Source organism: Sparus aurata, chromosome 3 (assembly GCF_900880675.1).
Source record: "Sparus aurata chromosome 3, fSpaAur1.1, whole genome shotgun sequence".
In the NCBI taxonomy this organism is placed as follows: domain Eukaryota; kingdom Metazoa; phylum Chordata; class Actinopteri; order Spariformes; family Sparidae; genus Sparus; species Sparus aurata.
This window is the reverse complement of record NC_044189.1, coordinates 17,022,539-17,041,410: the sequence shown is the minus strand read 5'-3', so window position 1 is coordinate 17,041,410 and position 18,872 is coordinate 17,022,539. Positions and strand designations below refer to the sequence as shown.

General features: G+C 43.1%; 1 protein-coding gene across 1 annotated transcript; it reads right to left on the bottom strand.

Annotated features, from left to right (window-relative positions):
* On the bottom strand, positions 1–17,489 carry poc1bl (POC1 centriolar protein homolog B (Chlamydomonas), like). Its single transcript, XM_030412217.1, has 11 exons — positions 17,327–17,489; positions 13,482–13,915; positions 10,787–10,956; positions 9,091–9,280; positions 8,708–8,893; positions 7,960–8,077; positions 6,325–6,501; positions 4,592–4,723; positions 3,678–3,788; positions 2,283–2,435; positions 1–1,735 (listed from the first exon to the last, which is right to left on the bottom strand). The coding sequence occupies exons 2-11, from the start codon at positions 13,865–13,867 to the stop codon at positions 1,604–1,606; spliced, it is 1,755 nt and encodes a 584-aa protein (XP_030268077.1). The 5' UTR covers positions 13,868–13,915; positions 17,327–17,489; the 3' UTR covers positions 1–1,603.
* Positions 17,490–18,872: the final 1,383 nt, after the last annotated feature.

Below are 18,872 nucleotides of genomic sequence, written 5' to 3'. Positions count from 1 at the left end.
AACGGTGGTTAGTTTTTTTTATTCGTTCAATCATCCCAACAAACAGCTTTAATCAACCTCAAAACATCCATCCATCCATTTCATGTCAGTCACCTTCTCCTTCATGTCAAGTAATCATCGTCGTCATCATCCCTTTTTGCATTATCAGTAGTTTTAGAGGTGCTTTACAATCCCATTGCCCCACTCTGGTCCCTTAAACCAAACATTATTTACAAAATGGTAACACAGAACAGGAGTCTTCTTACATGTTTACCCACTGCATCCAATGACTCGCGTGAATATCTCATATTCATTAGGTCGAAGGGCCACAGACGCCAAACACTGTTCAGTGATAAGCAGTCTTAGGCAAATACAGCTGCTATTCAACAAACATTTCAACAACAGTTTCACTGCGTCTCTCGCTCCTCCAATCCCAGTAGAAACAACGACATGGTCTTCAGTGGAAGAAGAAAAACACAACAAAACAGGAGTATTTCTGATGCCGTTTCAAGTACAGTTTACACACAGGAGTCTTAACAAAACAGTCTGGCACAGCCAAGTTGAAGGATTAAATAAAACAGGCGCTACCTTTAAGGCTTCTTGTGTCTAAATAAGATTAAGTGCATCAAGCCAGTGTTGTTTTAGCTTTTTAAAAATGTTCTAAATACATGTGACATCCACTGGCACGTTTCATTTCGGCACAAACAAGTTCCTTTAGGGTGACAGCCTTTCAAAGGCACGCTGACAGGTTTTAAAGGTATTCTAAATTTTTACACAACAGGGTAGAATAGATAACAACATTCCTGTCAACTCGCTTAGCCCTCTGGGGCAGATTGCACTTGGTTAAAAATGCTTAATGATTGCTTCAAGTCTTGTTCAGGCAGCATTCTCCCCCGAAACTGGCTCCACAGGCACGAGATAGAATTGAGAGGCAGTCTAGTATGACCGCAGCGCTCGCTCTCCCTGTTTTTCCTCTCACATGATGGAGCATGTTAGGAAGTGGCTGGTTCAGGGCAAAAATGCTGCTGACCTTACATTCCTGGCGCGTCCTCTTTGAGTGAGGATTTAACAATTAATAGCAATTCATATCAATTGCACATCAAGGTAACGTTTTGGAGTGCAGCATGATTTTTGCATGTCGTTTTTCTAAAAAAAAAAAATGCTTCATCTCCATTTCATTTAAAAGGCACTTCTTTCATGTGCTGGTCAGTCAGGATCAGTTTTTTTTCGCAGCAGTCGCATTAGATGAAAAAACACATGGTAATAATAACAATAATAATAATAATAATGACACTTCAGGTGTGTGCTGGATTCCATTTTTGGTTGCATAGGCACTTGGATGAGCAAAACGGGAGTCTAAAGTTCAGCTGGTCTGCTTAAATGGACCAAATAAACCTCTCCTTGCAATTCTCATGCCATTCACACGGCTATAAAAGCGATGAATCGGGTGAATCATTGGCTTAAAATGACCTTTTCACCACCTTTTGTTTTGTTTTTTTTTTGCTCTCCATTCCCATTCAGTGCAGACTTGGAGAGCAGCGGAGAAGACATCCATTGTAGTAACAGCACTATGGCGAAACAAGGTCACTTGAGGTTCCCGGCTACTTTTTCTCTCTTCCTCCTCCTACCACTCAAACTTCCACTGCTGGGTCTTGTCTCCCGCGGTACACCGCCTTATCTGGACGTCCGTGCGGCCTTCCTGTGTGCGGTAGGCTGTCAAACACATGTCAGAGTGAGGGTGGTAGATAGTCCCGTCCTGCAAGGGTTTAAGGAGAAAGTTTGGATTACGGCCCGAACCATTGGGACTTCGCTCAAGCAACAGTCAGTTCCTGGGTAGAGAAGTGGTTGCATTGCAGCCACATGTGACATTGGCCAACTTGTCAACGTGAACTATTTTGTTTTTTACATTTAAAGATACATGGTAAAACAGCATTCTTTGACGTACCTGCTGTCCTGCTGTGCTTACTTTTGTATAATGTGTTGCTTTCCTACCCTGTCAGTCAGACTAACTCATTTTAGGTAAACACAAGCTGTCATTTTCTTTAGTCCGTGGCCCAAACCATAAATTAAGTTTCCAACTCTAACTTTAGTGGAAGTGTTGTTATTATCTGAAAGCATCAAAGCCGCATTTTAGAGGAACGAGATGTACACTCTGAAACAACATCAGAGGAAAAGAAAATGAAATGGTATGTAAGCTAGTGCGTGATTCAGGCTTTTTATGGGGGCCAGAAGTTACCGTAAACAAACATTGCGCGTGGTTCTGTAGTGGAATAATGACGCCCCTCTTGCGCGCGAAACCCTACCTGTCTGAACTCCCAGATGATACTCGGTGGTTTGACCTCCCCGTCGCTAGGGCAGTGCCGCATCCCGATGGAGGTCTGTCCTTCGGGTACCTCAGCACACAGCTCCGTCACCGAGTTGAAACGGATCTCCTTCTGAGATGTGTATTCAAAGTACTGCAGCAGAAGGGAGACATGGTTATTTGCTCTGTATATGCAGCATAAATATGTGGTTGGTTGCCATGAAATTACTTTGAAAAGAAAACTGGAAAAAGCAGCAGTCACTGAGATTAAAACACTGCTCTGCCTCCTCTCCAACTGTTTCGGTACATCTCTCTCTTTTTACCTTAATCTCTCTGCTTTATTAAGAAAGCCTTTCAGCGAGCACAACGGTGCAGTTTGGCATGCTTTATTCTGTTAGGATTACGGGATGTTTTTCCTCTCGCTCTGCTCTGGGATCAACTCCTGGCTAAGCTACCATTGCATGGCGTGTCTGCGTTCCTGTCGAGGGATCTCATCAGTGAGGAGTTGGCCCTCTCAATCAACCAGACGTGAGCAAAAAACCCAGACCCCCCACCCCCTCCTCTGGTGTCATCTTGATATCCAGGCCCATCAGGACAAAAGATGCAACACTCCCTGGGCTACCCCTTAAACGGCAGGTCAGGTAATCAATCTTCATACTTCCCCATCCCTCCCTTCACATCTCATACATCTTTCAGGTGGATCGGGGCCTGTAATGGTTGTTTCTAATAAAAGACTCAAACTTATTTACCCAGGCTGTGCCGTTCACTCTGCCTGCGAGGCTCATGTATCTTTTAAAATGGAACGTGGGTTCTTATGCGGGCCGGGGGGGGGGGGGGGGCAGAAGCGAAGCGGTGAAGGGCCCTCAGGTTTTTGTTTCACCTGGGGAGCCATTAAAACATTGATTTTCACTCACACATGGTGCTTTTTTTGTGACGGTGGACACCTGATGCATCAGTTGGGTAATCAGAGATATCAAGCAGGTTGGAGATTCACAGAAAGGAGCTCTGCCTATTGTCTGACTGCAACATTAAATATACATCCTCACAGACAAATAATCTGCTGCTTGCTAAACCATCCATCATGGAGCTGGCAGGCATTCAGCTTAAAAACTACCAGTGATTTAACTGTGCGATATGTTTGGGTATATGGGGACACGATGCCAAAGTCACTTTTTCCCCTCATTACATTCAAGTCAGGCTGGACACACCAGCAGAGAGCAATTTTCTGGTGTGAATCAACTGTGGCAGCTCGTTTTAGGAGTTAGCAGAAAGCGTTGACATTTCAAGAGAAGTCTCCCACTGCGCCGGGAGAGGTTGTGAGACTGTGACAGAAGAGATACGTGCACAGGAGAGATGCAGACAGACAGAATAAAACGTGTGAAATGCCCCGATGTACCTGGTTGCCTCCCTGGCCGTGGCAGCCAAACAGAGAGAGGTGGGAACCTGTGGGGCTGTGCTCTGGAGCGTTGTAGTCCAGACATTCGGAGTGAATCCCCAAGCTCCGTACCTGGCAGCAGAAGAAAAATAAATACCCATACAACTTTAAAAAATGCTGTCTTTTATTGATTCACTCACTCCTCTCCGGAATCTCACTTTGAAACAAAATCATACTTTTTTTCTCTGCGGTTTGCTTATTTTCCACATCACCACACAGCTATTAAGCAATCGGTATGAAATACTTAAACCAATTTTTCATTGCTGTGCTTTCAAAATCAAAACATCAATATTTCGACCGCAGAGAAAATGCCACATTTACATGTTATTTCGTTATTGGCACCGTTTCAAGATTTGATCGACAATGCCCTTGTTGCATGTAACACTTTTGACTGCTGTCAAGGAGAAAAAAGTAGCAACACGGTAAGGTTATGGATGTTAAGGCGTTCAGGCCCAAGAAATCTTTCTGGGATTTTTGTTTTCCTCAGACACAACGGTTACATCCTTTTGGCTGCAATGTAATCATTTTTGAGAGTACAAAGCATTTTATCTAGGAATACTCCACCAGGTGTCTGGATTACTTTGGCCTTGATCCCAGTCCAAATGGGTTTCAAAGCCTTTGTTTATCGTAGTCCAGCCTTCTTGTTTTCAAAAAGACTGTCCCATATCCTGCCTCCTTCTAACACCCACTTTCAGACAGAAAGGATGGATTTCACTAAGCAAGACGATGCCATTTAACGTTGGACTTCAGTAACCAAGCCGCTTCAAAAAAAGCACAAAACATTACGGAAAATAATAAATACAAATTAACACACATTGCACTGTGATTGTGACGGGATGATTAGTGGAATACAGATAAGGATAGCAGACACTCACAGCTCCGTGCCAGCCTGCCCTGTCCTCAGGCACGTGTAGGTCAGGGTAGATATTCTTCAGATACCAGTCAAAACTGTTGCATTTCAGCCTCTCCCTCAGAACCAGCCGCTCTGAGACATCCCCATAGCTCTCCTAGAAGTACACGCGAAGTTAAGTTACATTTCATCAGCAGGAGAGGATGCAAACATTCATTAAGTATACATCATAAAAAGGAGCACTGAGTAGGATTTTTTTGTTGGAAATATTTAAAAATTAATTTCAGGCATCAGCAGAATGTGAAGAAAATAACAGAGATATGTATTAAAGGTGGCATGCTAACCATCGGGCTGTAACGGTCAGAAGTAAAGTAGTTTGCGGCAGTTAGCAGCTGCCGTGAGGACACCCTGCCCTCTATTCGTATTTCTGTGTGAATTTGACAGGTGGCCAATTTCTACATACTGCAATCTTTGAACGAAACAGTCACACCATAAAATTAAACATTAGCATCCTGGTTATGATCTTTGAATCCTACATCTGACACTCCACAACCGTGACATAATAGGATCACCATGCAAACAAGCATGCGGGCGCTTTGATTGCACCTAGATAAGGCGTGTTTGCTAAGGTGTGGAACAATTCTAAAGTTCAAATCATTCACACACCTTCACTTTACCTTTGCACTACCTGAGGGAGGAATACAACTAGCGGGTTTGACGAGTACACCTGACAATTTAGTGTTCCAGTGTTTCACGGCTGGCATATGAGAATGGAGAATTTGCGGAGATCGGCAACAGAGGGATGCATTTTCTCAAATCAACAAACAAATGAATAACCCCCTTATAAAACCCATTCTGAAAACTCTTTAAAAATTTAAACCTCATCCAAATAAATCCAGGGTACTAACATTCATTAAACATTAATGTTTGTTGTTTTTGTGAAAAACAGGCAGGTACGGAAATCGATTTAACGATAAATCTGGAAGACAGTAAAGTGGTCCTCCTTCAGTTTGAAGTCAAACCAATTACAATAATACAGAGTAACTAAATGTACGTCATGACGAAGAGTATTCTGAAACAACATTGTTGTCTGTAGCTCTACAGTCTGCCTTCACATTATGACAGCTGTGGCGTATTAGATACGGAGGTGGTGCTCTGGTCTGGCAGTGCTGTGTTCAATCTCCCCCTGACCAGGTAATTTATTGTTTGATCAAAGATCCCTGACATTAATAATGTACCTTTTTTTCAGAGAGGTGAAACCGAGATACATGAATTTTTGATGGACCCCAATACTCCTGAGAGGCACACGTTATCGCATGCATGCTCGTGCACGCCCTCTCAAACGTACGCCTGACCCAGTCAGACAGACAGAGTTTCGTAATGTGTTTATCATCTAGACAGGTGAATCATATCATATGAAACATCAAAGGTAAGCCACTCTCTGGAACATTCTAACATGGTGCTGCTAGGTGTAACATGGCATCGCTGCAGGGCTTCAATTCATTGCCAGCTGAATGAAAAACAACTGTGTGACGTGTTTGACTAAAACATAGTTCAGTGCCCAGAGAATAAAATGTCCAAATATGATTCAGGGAGTATTCTAAGCTTGTAGCTCATAACAGCATCACAGAAGTGCATCCAGCCAGACACACGGTTTAAAAGTTCCATATTTTACACAAGTGAGTTTCCCTGGCTTTTTTTTTTTACTGTAAAGAAGGTCTAGTCGTTGCATAAATACTGACAGTGTAACTGTCCTACCTTCCGGGCTGGGGGGTTCCTGTTGTAGAAGTGTTGTTTATAAGAGTCCATCCAAACCTCTGCAGCTCGTACGGTATTCTGCAGGAAGTTGGGTCGCGCGTAAGGGGCCTTTTTAGGGAACACGTGGCCCACATGAGAGCAGGGGTGAATCTCCAGACTGCCCCCGCACTGCCACACCTGAGGAGATTAAACACATGCCATAGCATATTGGAGATATTTTTAGTTTCCTCTGACCTCATTATGTTGCCTCTTAATGCTCTGTTGTACAAATATCTGATTTAGATCTTTGTGGTTAAATAATCCCCCAAAACAGGTTTAACCAATCCTTGTATACAGTGTATGTTCATACCTACTACAAGATTAAATATCGATAAATAGAGAATAGTCGTTAAGTGACGGAAGCGGTTACAAGCATGTGGTTATCATTAACTAAGTACATCGTCTGTTGTACAATGTGTGTTGAAATGATATGTAACAACAACTGGTGAACTTTGGCCCCTGTGTCTGTACTTGAAGTTTGACTTACCTGCAAATAAACTAGCAGGTAATTACCAAGTTGCAAATAGTACACTTTTCAAGTCTGCTTAAGGGATCAGTCCATTGACTCATTAAATTACACTTTTATAGTCGTTTTTCCCATACATATAGCAAATAAGCCCAAATGTCTCCTTGAAGGAGGACACAAACCGTAATAGGAACAGACTAATGTCTGTGGTGCTTTACTAGAAATGCGCTCAAACAAAGCTGTGTGCTCTTTAGCTTCAAACTCGCCACCAAAATTCAACCGCCTTGTTACTCATGAGACTGCATTCGAAAAAACATCTCAGATTCATGGTATAAATTTGCATTGTATAATTGCCACGGAAAAACAAAAGGGAAAAAAAACCAAACCAACAACCTTCAAGAATGAAAGGTTGTTAACACGGTCTTTCTTTTTACTTGGCTGAGCTGTGCTCCAATTACACAAGGCAAAATCATTATATATATATGTATCCATAGCCAAACAGCCATTAAATGACAGTCCCTTCTATCTTAATTCACAGGGCACTTTACCCTGCTCAATATCTTTTTACCACTCCAAAAAGAGCGCTGAAAACCAGTTCACTAAACATAAATTATGTATGGCAAAACGTCCCAGTGAGAGGCATTTTTTATTTCCACATGCATAACGCATCACTCATGGGAACAGCCCATTCGTCTGCGCACCGAAAAAACACACACATAATTTACATCACCTACCCTTGGATGCTCCTGCTTCAAATTCACACGTAGCCTAAAATCTGTGCCAGTTTGATTGACGCAGACAAGTGAAAAGCGACACCGACGTCACAACAAGGCATCAGCCAATATCGGGGTGCGGTTTCAGACTCCGTGGCCGTCTGCGATCTGACACTGACATGCGTCCCTCACATCAACTACCTGCTGACTGTTTGCTTTAGATGGATGCATCAAAGGATCAGCGGCTGTGAAAAAAAGATTCCTTTTGGTAATGAAATGTCAATGGATGTTCTGCCTGTGATGTGAGAGATTCTGGAAATGAAGCCAGTTAGATTAGTCACTCTGGTTTCATATTGCTAAGTGGCGGCTGCGACTGTAAAGTAGTGACTCTGCTTACTGGAGCAGAACTGAACTCACCCTGAAGGAGAGCTCCAGGTTTTCTCCTCCCCAGACCTCCATGCCCATGTCGTATGTGCCCAGGTACTCAAAGTAGGTTTTGCTCACAGCGAATAATCCACCTGCCATTGTCGGAGACCTGGGAGAAACAGAGACAATAAGTCCACTGTATAGTGGTAACTTTCAATCCTGCATTCCCAAGCTTAAGAGCCACTTTATTAAAAGAAACCTTGTAATATTAACTAAGCTTATAACCATGCCTGTGGTGCTGTATAGAGGAACATGTCCAGTGCAAATTTGCATAATGGTTCATCACAGTTGATGGTGATCACAACAGACCACAAGTAACCAAATAGACATGACACTTTCAACCCATAGCGGTCTGCGCAGCATGCTTTTCCTGTGTCAAGTTGCACTTTAAAAGATGCAGCTCAGCTTCAGCTTAAGGCAGGATGTACTAAAATGTACTGTATTCCTGTTTCTGCAAGGAGGGTTGATAATTAGGATGCAACACCTTTTCAGTATGTGCATGTTAAAATATTAAACATTTTGATAGATCCCCTGACCGAGCTGATGTTTTGATTCAACTGTTTAGTTCAGCAGAACTTTCTTATGGTTTAATAGATGTGGAAATGTAGTAATACAGCAATACAACACATGCAGTGACAAATTAGCAGTGAGAAGTGTATTTCATTGTTGAGAGAGGAGGCTCAACACTGATACAGCTGCCAATCTGATAAAGCGGCAAACCGAAGTATCATGCAGTCACCTAATGGGGTCAATGCGAGACTTTCGCCTCTTGCGTTCCACTTCAGGGACGGAGTGCCACTGAAAGGTGAGCCTCCAGTCAAAACCCCCAATCATTGGCTCGTCCGTTTGCATGTAATACTCGAAGGTGTTCCAGTCAATGGTGTCGATCACGGGGCACACAATGGTACTGGCATTCTCACCGATCCTGAACACAAAGCATGGCAAATAACATGCAGATACAAAACATGGAGAGCGAAGGAAAAAGTGTGAAACTAGAAAAACAAAATCAGTATTTAGTATTGCCCCCTGTTTTGATCTGTACTGAAGTTCAGTTTGTACAAAAAACAAAAAAGATATTTTTCTTCGGATTTAGGTTTCATTCATTTAATTGGGTTAACGCACCTTTCCAGCAGAGGCTCAATCCAGCCCGGGACACACTCACAGTGACAATCCAAGAATGTCAGTACGTCACCGGTAGCATAGGTGGCACCGATCAGACGTGCCCGGACTAGACCCTCCCTTTTATTGGTGCGGATGAGGCGCACACGCTCCAGATTACTGATGTAGTCTGCCAGTTTGGACTTCAGGTAGCCTACGTTTCATAACACACACATACACGCACACACAAACACACACAATTAATTTTTGTAGCATTAAAGTAAAAATGTTTCCTCGTCCTATGTTTATCTTTTATTTCGTCAAAGCCACCTTCATTGACATTTGGACAAAATAGCCACAACAAGCTAAGAGATACACAGAAACAAAGCAGCCTTGGGATCTATTTTTGGAGTTGTGTTTCTGGCCACTAATATGTTACTTCCCTTTCTACTGTTTTGGTTTGCTTCTGTTTCTGTTTACATTAGCTCTTTAGCTTCCCATGCAAGAATTGATTCACAAAGTAGTTCCCCACTTTATCTGTCTTCCAGATGGTGCCTGGTAGGTAGTGTACAGTTTGTTTGTCGGAACGTTTTTGGCTGAAAATGGCTGCCTACCCCCTGGTCAATGAGTGTCCTAAAATGTTTATTTACAGGCTGCTGTACCACAAAAATAAGCTCAAATGTATTCATTTGATTCAATGTCAACATAAAAAATATTAGTTTCATTCAAATATTTGCTGATGAGTGAATTACAACTTCGTAAACGCTTCAGATATACATATAAATGTGTTAATATCAGATGAGTGGCACTGACACAACTTTAATGGCCTAGTGACGACTGAGATGAATACTAGGTTCGGTATGCTACACCCGTTCAACCAAGCAGGAAACATGAGAGAAAGCTGTCAGTCCTCCAGTCGCTGTCTGTCTGTAGCAAACGTTCTGGTCGGGGAGTGGCATGTCTAGCATTCCATTTGGTCGGGGTGGTCAGAGGAGAGGAAATGATGTCATGGCAGCTCAGTGCACACTGAAGTAATCATTATGGTGTAATGTCTCCGATACACACAGACTAGACTAGCTGGGACAGAATACTAATTCCATTAAGACAAAGGGACATCAAGCTGCACCTATATCCAGTTTCTGAGACCGAGTAGTATCGTTCTCAGAGTTAGCACGAGTCTGCAGAAATTAGTCTGAATCCATTTGCTGATGAAGACTGTAAAATGCTTGCAAAAGCTATTAAGTGGTCCTTTGAGTGGAGATTATTTGTCACCTATACTCAGGATTATTTATTAATTTCAAATAATGACCGTTGACCACAAAACAATGGCAACAACCTCCAGCTCACTTTGAAAAGTAAGTCTAAACCTCATTCCAAAGTGCCCCGACTTGTTCCCGAGCATGTTTTACTAATTGCTGTCAGCACATCACAGATAATGTATAACCGATAATCTAATCGGATGATCTATTTGCTTCATTGCAGATGGCATCTTTTTGTTTTTACTATTTATGGCAGAGTCCTGCTTGACTTGTTCTCCCACACGCTGTCAATGTGAAGAAATCAAAGCTCAACTGAGGGTTGTTTTTTTTTTTTGTTGGCCGCTTTGCTAAACTAGGCCAAGACTGTCGGGCCTGTTAGTGCCTGAGCTTTAGCTTTTTTTGGTCAGTTTTACTTCTACTGGACAAAAATGACAGTGTTTATTGAGTGTGGAGGGTCAGACCTCGGTCACTGTAGTCATCAATGAGGATGATCTCCTTCAACAGGATGGCAGGTGTGGTCTCCAGGACACTATGAATAGTCCTCAGCAGGGTGGACCAGGCCTCGTTGTAGAAGGCTATGATCACAGAGGTGGTAGGTAAACGCCGGTAGTCAAACTTCTTACTTCGGCATCTGAGGTATGTTTGTGTGTGTGTGGGTGGGGGAAGAGACAGACACAGGTGACATAAGCATAAAGAAACAACAGCATCGCAAGTCACCTCATACAAGCAGAAATTCTGGTTTCATACAGCCAGAGCAGCTTCAGCAACTATCGTGGAAGGGGGAGGTGTCTGGTCTTAATCCAGATGGCAGTCATTAAAACAATAAAGAGCTGCAGAAATATGGACGGGGGTGGGGAGGGTATCACACCAGTGAGCAACATACCACAGCAGTGCTCTGGGAGAGACCACAGAAACTTGAACAAACAGAGCCGAAGGGAGCAGAACAGAACAGAGAGAGGGGACAGGGCCAACACTGGATGAAAAACTTGTTGAAAAACTTGAAACTACTAGCTTGAAGGGGTGAGAAAAAAATGAGCCACTGGCGGAGAGAGACAGAAATCGAGGAAGTGAAACAAGCTCTAATTTTATGAATCAGTGGCGTACAACACTGAAAAGAGTGTGACCGTCGGCACAGGGTGAATAACTTCCTGTAATTTTGCAGCCAGATTCTCAGCCCTAAACTATGAAAGCGTTTGAAGTGGGTCTGGATGAGAGCAAATATGTCATGCTCCAGCATTAGTCACAACCAAACGGCAACAGTGTTCACAGTGCTGCCAACCTTTCAGGATGGGGAGAGAAGCACAGAGTTAATCTGCCACCAAACATGCTCCCAGGGGGAGATCGATGTAACCATGGAGTAGGTGCAGAGCTGCAACAAGCGTATAAACAACAGCGTAAAAAAAAAAAATCAGCTTGAGAGGCAACAACATATTTTGTTTGTAATTGCTTATATTGTTGCTAGGCATGAAGTCAAACGGAAATGCTCAGTCTCGCTTCATGTACAAAAGCCGACAGGGACCGACTGGCAGTTCTATGCTGGATGACCATCACAGCTCAGCTTCTTATGTGTTAGGGGTCGGGCAGCGGATGATTTAGATCATGATCAACCTTGAAGGTGTCCACGATCAACCTTTTTTTCCCTACGTATTTCCCTAGAACTTACAGCCATCTTGGGGTGGCACAATTTAAGATTTTATCGCAGATTGAAATAAAGAAACACCCAGGACAAGCTGATCGAGGCCAATCTGGATTATTATAGCCTCACATGAGGAAAAACATAAAGGAAAACAAAAGCAGTCTAGCATGATGCGTGATCCAGAACCTGGATTGAGTTATTGATATTTTCATATTTTGATGTGTGTCTAGAATATTTCAGTGCTAATTTAAGCATATTTAAACATATTGTGATGATTTTTGGGATGATATGGAAATTTGCAATTCAAGAGAAGGGAGGGCATTGCTGACTGCAAAACAAACAAATAGAGACAGCAATGTTATTTGTCAACCTATTAAAGTAAAACTAGCTGCCATGTCCCCCACAAAACAAGTCTGTGAGCTAATGAATAGAATCTGTTCATACAAAAATAGCACAGAGCACCACTGTGTCTTTGGTCATGCAGCTCCGTCATGGTATAGGCAGGCGGACCGTGAAGCACATCAACTGAGCATGCCACTTTCTGTGTACCAACTCATTCTTTACTCTGTCTCCTCTATCAATTATTTCAGTCACAGTCACTAAAACGCCAAAAAGCCACAGGCACAGGCAAAAAAAATAGTGTGCTTGTCAAAAATCTCATTCAGCGGGCATCCAGAACCATCATGCACCGTCATAAGGGCGAGTTTCGTCGGTGCAGCGACTCTGTTTAAAAATCTCCACAAGATGCTACATTTCCATTGTGAAAGAAGAATGATGATGATGTGTCTTCTTTTTTACATCATCCATGCATAAGCATGGGGTTTGACTTTCAACCTTCTGCTGAGAAGATCAAGGCATCTTATCGGTCTTCCTTTGGATATGCAGGCGTCTCGCCACTAAAAGGGTTTATTCCAGTTACGGGGCAACCTCTGTGATCAATTTTTCTCTAAAGGGAATTTACGCTTCACTGGGACACTTCATATAAAACAAACACATGGCTTTTGCACAAATGATTGGTCTCGTCTCATTGGTGGATACCACATCTGGGCTTCGTTAGGAAGGGAAGGCAGTAGGGGATGAGGCAGCGGCGGAAGGAGAAACTACTAATAAAAGACCTCAAACTCTGTGTTTCATCACAGAAGAGGTGCTGAGCTGAGAATAGCTGTGGACGACAACTCTGGATGGAATAAATCCATTCAGGCAGAGCGCCGCTTACACCGGCTTCTATAAGCCCTGCAATGCATCATGAGAGACTTCATCCTTGTTTCAAACTGTCAGTGGAAAAACTGATTCCGGTAAAGAGCTCAACTTAATCTCTATTGAGTCATTTATCCCTGACACAGTTGTAGCACAGCTATCAGCTAAATGCAGCGTCCAAGGCCAGTGATACATAGACGCTGGAGCAGGAAATAGAAAATAGGTGATTTATTAGAGAACAGTTTTTGCCAACTCAGGCTGTTGCAGTCCATTAGTCATTCTCTGACTGGTGGCTCATTCTTGTTTAGGATGCATTTACTCACTCATTCATCCTGTGGTCCTGGATGTGTCGATGGAGGGAAATCTTATCACTGACATAGATATTGATGGCGTAGCGCTCCACGCTGTCCTGCTCCTGTTTCTTCTCTTCAGGGCTGAGGCTGAGGTGCGTGGCCCGACCCCACTCCCCAGGTGCATTGCTGTCGGGCGGTGACTTCACGTAGAAGGGCCGAGCCAGCAACCCGTCAGCCCCGCTGTCCTCCTCAGAGAGCTTTCTCTCCTGAAGATTGTGTTTCTCGTCATCATTTGCGACGGATGACGGGGAGGGGAAAGAGGACGGTGCTAGCAGAATGTAGCCCAGCCACAGCACCCAGAGCAGGAAGCCGGCCTTTGCCAGCACGCCCAGTTTTCGAGAGCAACGCCCCCTCATGACGGAAAGCCTCCCCAAGCTTCTGGGTGCCCTACAGGACACAAGGCTCTGGAGAACAGAAAGAGACACAGAGTGAAATATAAAACATGGTCATTAAGATTTTTATACAAAATGTCAGAAACATAAAATGAGAAAGGGGGGAAAAAATGTGTAGTTAGCTCAAATTCCAACAATGGCACCCAGTTACTACCACAGACAGGAGGAGATTTACAAGATTGAGCTCTTTAATCAAGACTCTTCCCATTAGAGGGAGGCTTAATCAAGTCACAAACTCATGCACAGCTAAGTGAAGTTATTCACCAAAGCACTTAAGCACAAGAAAGACTGTTTGCCTCTATATTCACGAGGGCCCAAAGGACACAGCTCCAATAGACCAGACCTGTAGTAATCAACGCCAGCATCATAAATATAATCACATGCTCAGGGCTGCATTAAGAAGCTCGTTAAATACAAATTGCAAAGATGGAAGAGGCTAAATTATGGCTTACAGTAGAGTAATGTGCTGAATAAATTGAGTCTGTGATGCACTCCAACCAGGGACATGCTACCCTGATGAACTTCATTACAAGTTTGAGTCACACTGCATCACAGCGAGGAGGGTTTTATTTAAAATGTTGCAATTCAGAAAGTTGCATGGTTTATATCATAATCATTACATTCACAGTTATGTTTACTGTTTCAGTGCACTGATGTAATTTTAGACAATAAAAGTTTATTGTTGAACTGTAAAATATCCTGCCTCTGTAACACATCTTTGCCATGGTTTCTTTGTTTGATAGCCACATTTGAGGGATCACTGTCAAAGACAAAGTGAAAAAATCAGCCAACATATCGACACCAGAAGTTTTTACTCTCTTTATCCTAATCGGAATTGGCCTCTAAATTCTAGCTACTTATCACTTTTATCTAGGGCCGCAACTAACAGTTGTATTCCTTATCAATTAATCCGCCAAGTATTTTCATGATTGTTGATTTTAGGTGATTCTTTCTGTCGCCTCTTTCCTCCAATCAACGTAATACCCAAAGACTCTTCGCTCACTAACATTAATGACCAAAAGAAGGCAGCAAATCATTGAATTCAAGACGCTGGAACCAGAAAATGTTTCAATTCATTAATTTCCCAAGTAGCTGCTGATTCATTTTCTTTCGATTGTCGCATCATTTATTCGAATTCGAAATAACATATTGGAATATTTGTCCGATAAATGTTGAATCGATTCTCAGCGAAATTTTGCTACGCTCCTAACCTGTAATAACACATCACACCATTCTAACAGATATGGTTACAGTGATCAAACAGGTCAGGTCTAAGCAGGCCTTTTGTTTACGATTAGATTAAGAGTCAGGCATTTTGAAGGCTTCTCATTTTCGGATTACCGTTCCCCTCCACCGAGTCACATAAAAAAGAATGTTGCTCCTAGATCTGGGTGGCATATTTGCACAAGGATAGATCCATTTTTTCCTGATTTAAAAATAGGATTATCCTGGGTTTGCAGATGCACGAAGGCAGCAATTTTGAACATTTGTGTCTGACAGATCAGCTTAGCATGCCAGGATTTGAAAGAGGCCTGCGGTAAAAACAGACCACTTAGCTATGTTGACACTCAATTGAATGTAATCACATAATTGTGTTGCATTAATATTAGAGCAGGGTGCCTTTTACACTAGTGCCAGCCTGTGCCAGACAGGCTTAGCAGCAATACTGATGCGCGCACACACACACACACACACACACAGACACACACATACACCAATGGTGCTTCTCCTTCCTCATACCGACCAGAGCACAATGAGGGTTATTCCTAGTTCAGCGCAAAAATACGCTGGGCACAGTTTGATTTGTGGTTGCTTCAGACAAAGCACAGTCGAATCAAGGTGAGAACTGTGTGTGCCGAGTGCCGTGTGAGAGTCTTTACAGAGAGTCAGAGGGAACTCAGTTTTCACTGTGAGTCCTTCAAGGCTGCAGCAGCAGCAGTGCAGCCCTTTCACTCCAGTCTGGGCCCTGGCCAGAGGACTTGGGAGTCCTGAGGTTACAAAATGGAGAGCGCCTGCGGACAAAACCCCCTTTTATTAGCTGTCCATCACACCTTCCTGTCTCACTGAATCTGATAGCCTTACTGGGGAGCTGTTTGGAGCGAGCAGGAGGGGGCAGAGGCCTAAGATGCAGCTTAAATCCTGCCCCAGTTTTTGGCTACGAGGGAATAAAACAAGAGGAGAGAGAGAAAAAAAAAAAGAAGGGGAGGGATGAGGCTCGCTTCTTCCCGAGCTGCAATCTGTTGTGCAAGTTTCACCCCGTCACGCTAACAAGACTTTAAAAACAGGGCGCTGTGAAGAAAATGACTCAATAATTTACGATAGCTATACACAGGAAACAACCTTGCCGTGCTGTTGGGAGTCACTTGATTCTCGGATGTCGGCGCTGACTAAGTTTAATGTGTGGCACATCAGAGTTGATCTCCATGGTTAGTCTGGAATGAGCAGTCTGTCCCGTGCACTGCACAATACACGGCTCATTGACTCATCAGCCAGTCAGGAGAAGAGAACAAACAGCTGTAACAATTGCTAAAAGTCCAATGAGCACAGGTAGAACAGGTAATACGGCACAACCGGCAGTTAACATACAACGCTCCCTGAAGACAGGACCAGTGACTCCACTCAGCAAGACAAATATCTCTTTGCTGATTTTCACTCTGCTTATGCAAAAACGGACGGCAACCGTTTTTAAACGGAGCCAGCCTGTGATGAGTTGTGAGGACAGGCTTAACTCCCAAAGCTCTTTTTGCATCACGATGTGTCCAAACAGACTTGATCTCTGACAAACGCTGCTCCTCCTCAGCAGATGTGGCTGCCAACAAAAATGCTCCACATTGAAAGCAAAAGTAAAACTCAGTGTCCCACCGTGTTTATACTGAATGAAATCCCCCCCGTGGCTATCTAACTACATCTTGTATCCGGGATGTTATCTTGACGTGTTGTTTGTCCAGGTTCGTGGCGCAAAGAGGTTTCACAGGTGTTGGGAGAAGAGAAATATGTGCTTAGAGAGACAAGCAGTGACACCTGCAGTGCCAAAACACACACAGTTCAGCAACAGGTCTGTTCAATTAAACTAATATTAGGATAACGGCTTAGTTTAAAGAGTCAGCAGAAAGGGTGGAAGCTCATTATCAAGAGGATTACGGCAGTAATGACAGGGGACTGATGGCAAATCTTAACTATCCAAAGAGCCGACTATCAGCAGCCGAACATGTCGTATCAATCGTCCGCGTTAGCTTCGCTGTGAAAAACCAAAGCGCCTCGAAAACTGTGTGACTCTCCAGGCAAACAAGTAAGGAAGTCAGCGATTCACGTTAAGTTACGAACAACTAGCAAAATGCACTTTGAACGTGTATGACAGCCACAAAGCGCATTTCTGTGGAGAAAAACAAAATAACCACGACGTTAGCTTTGTTAAGAGTTTACCTTGACAACAAGTTACATGTCTCGGAGTTTCTTCGAGGGTGCTCAGGCCGCCGATCGTCAGCCTGACTGCGGTCGTCCTCCAGTTAAACCTCTGGCTTGCAGATGTCAGCATACCCACATCCTCTCTCCTCCACGTTGGGCTTCTGACCTGTGCGTCAAAGCGACCGTTAAGACAGCAAGAGGTTCCGGTAAGGCCTTTCATAATAAAAGCACGGGGCTCTCTAAATGTTTGATAGACATTCCAAGGTACAACTAACATCAGCGAATACAGATTAAAACATTAACAAACGTTTACATTTACTATTTTGGGTTATTCGGGAAAATCAGACAGGATACAAACACTTTTCTGACTTAGATAACCGTTGGAAAATATACTTAAAGATGAAGTCAGACAGGCTGTTCCTGCACTGGTCACAATAGCATATTGCTTAATATTACTGTAATGTTTCCTCTTACTAACTGTCCTCCACAAAAGAAATACAGATTAACTCTAGTGAATATGACTTCCGGTTTTGGGAGCGTCATGTCTACTTAACTTGACACAGCCTTTTTATGCTAACCAGTGTTAGCTGTCATTTGTCCCTGCAGCGCTTTGCCTCAAGCTACTTCACTTTAAGATCCTTATTGACTGACTAAGTAAACATGTACTCTGTGCCGGGCGGCGAAGATTTAAAACTCGAAACTTCGAAGCGGAACAACAAAAAAAAACTTCCAGACGTGAGTTATGGTGAAGTTTGACGTGAACAGAAACTGCGATCAGTCCGAAATATTGATGACATCCATGACTTTTACTTGAAAAGTATCATCTGAGGTGCTGTGTGCGAGCCCTGTAAACACCTCATCTCGATGCACTGTGAGTTTAAATTCATAGCTGTATTGTTAAAGATGTCTTAACATGTCAGTCTCATACTATTACATGTAATGCTGTTCCATTGTAGTATATTTATGAGCTGACAGCATGAGGGAAAGTCTGCAGGCCTATGCAGACATAACATATGTGTACAGGAAACACAACACAGTTGCTTACATTTCACACATATGAGCAAATACAATTTTTTTTTTTTGTACTTACATGGTGATTTATTTATTTCCCAACAGATCATGAATCTCTTTCATCGGGATCAAAAGCTTTAAATCAGGATTCATTTAATTGAGTGATTTATGTGACACAGCAGGCAAATGTGGGCATGTGAAGTTTGCTCTCTTTCTTAAGACTAGACTCGGTTTTGGATGAGTTTCAGATTTCACAATGTATGATAGATGGGCTGCGGTTACATCATGTAGCTTTACGCGAGCTTTGGATGGATTTGCACCAAAAAAACGTAAAGTCACATAGTGCCTTAAATCCTGTCTTGATGTTCACAAGAATGCTGAAAGGATCTATTGGTCCGCCACATGAATGGACAATGTGCCACACACACACACACACACACACACACACAAACAGCCCTGCCCTCTGTGTGTTTGCCATTATAGGCTCGGCTTGTTTTCCCATAGTCTGTAGGTCCTGCTCAGGCCGGACCACACTTGTGCCGAGTGTGCAATC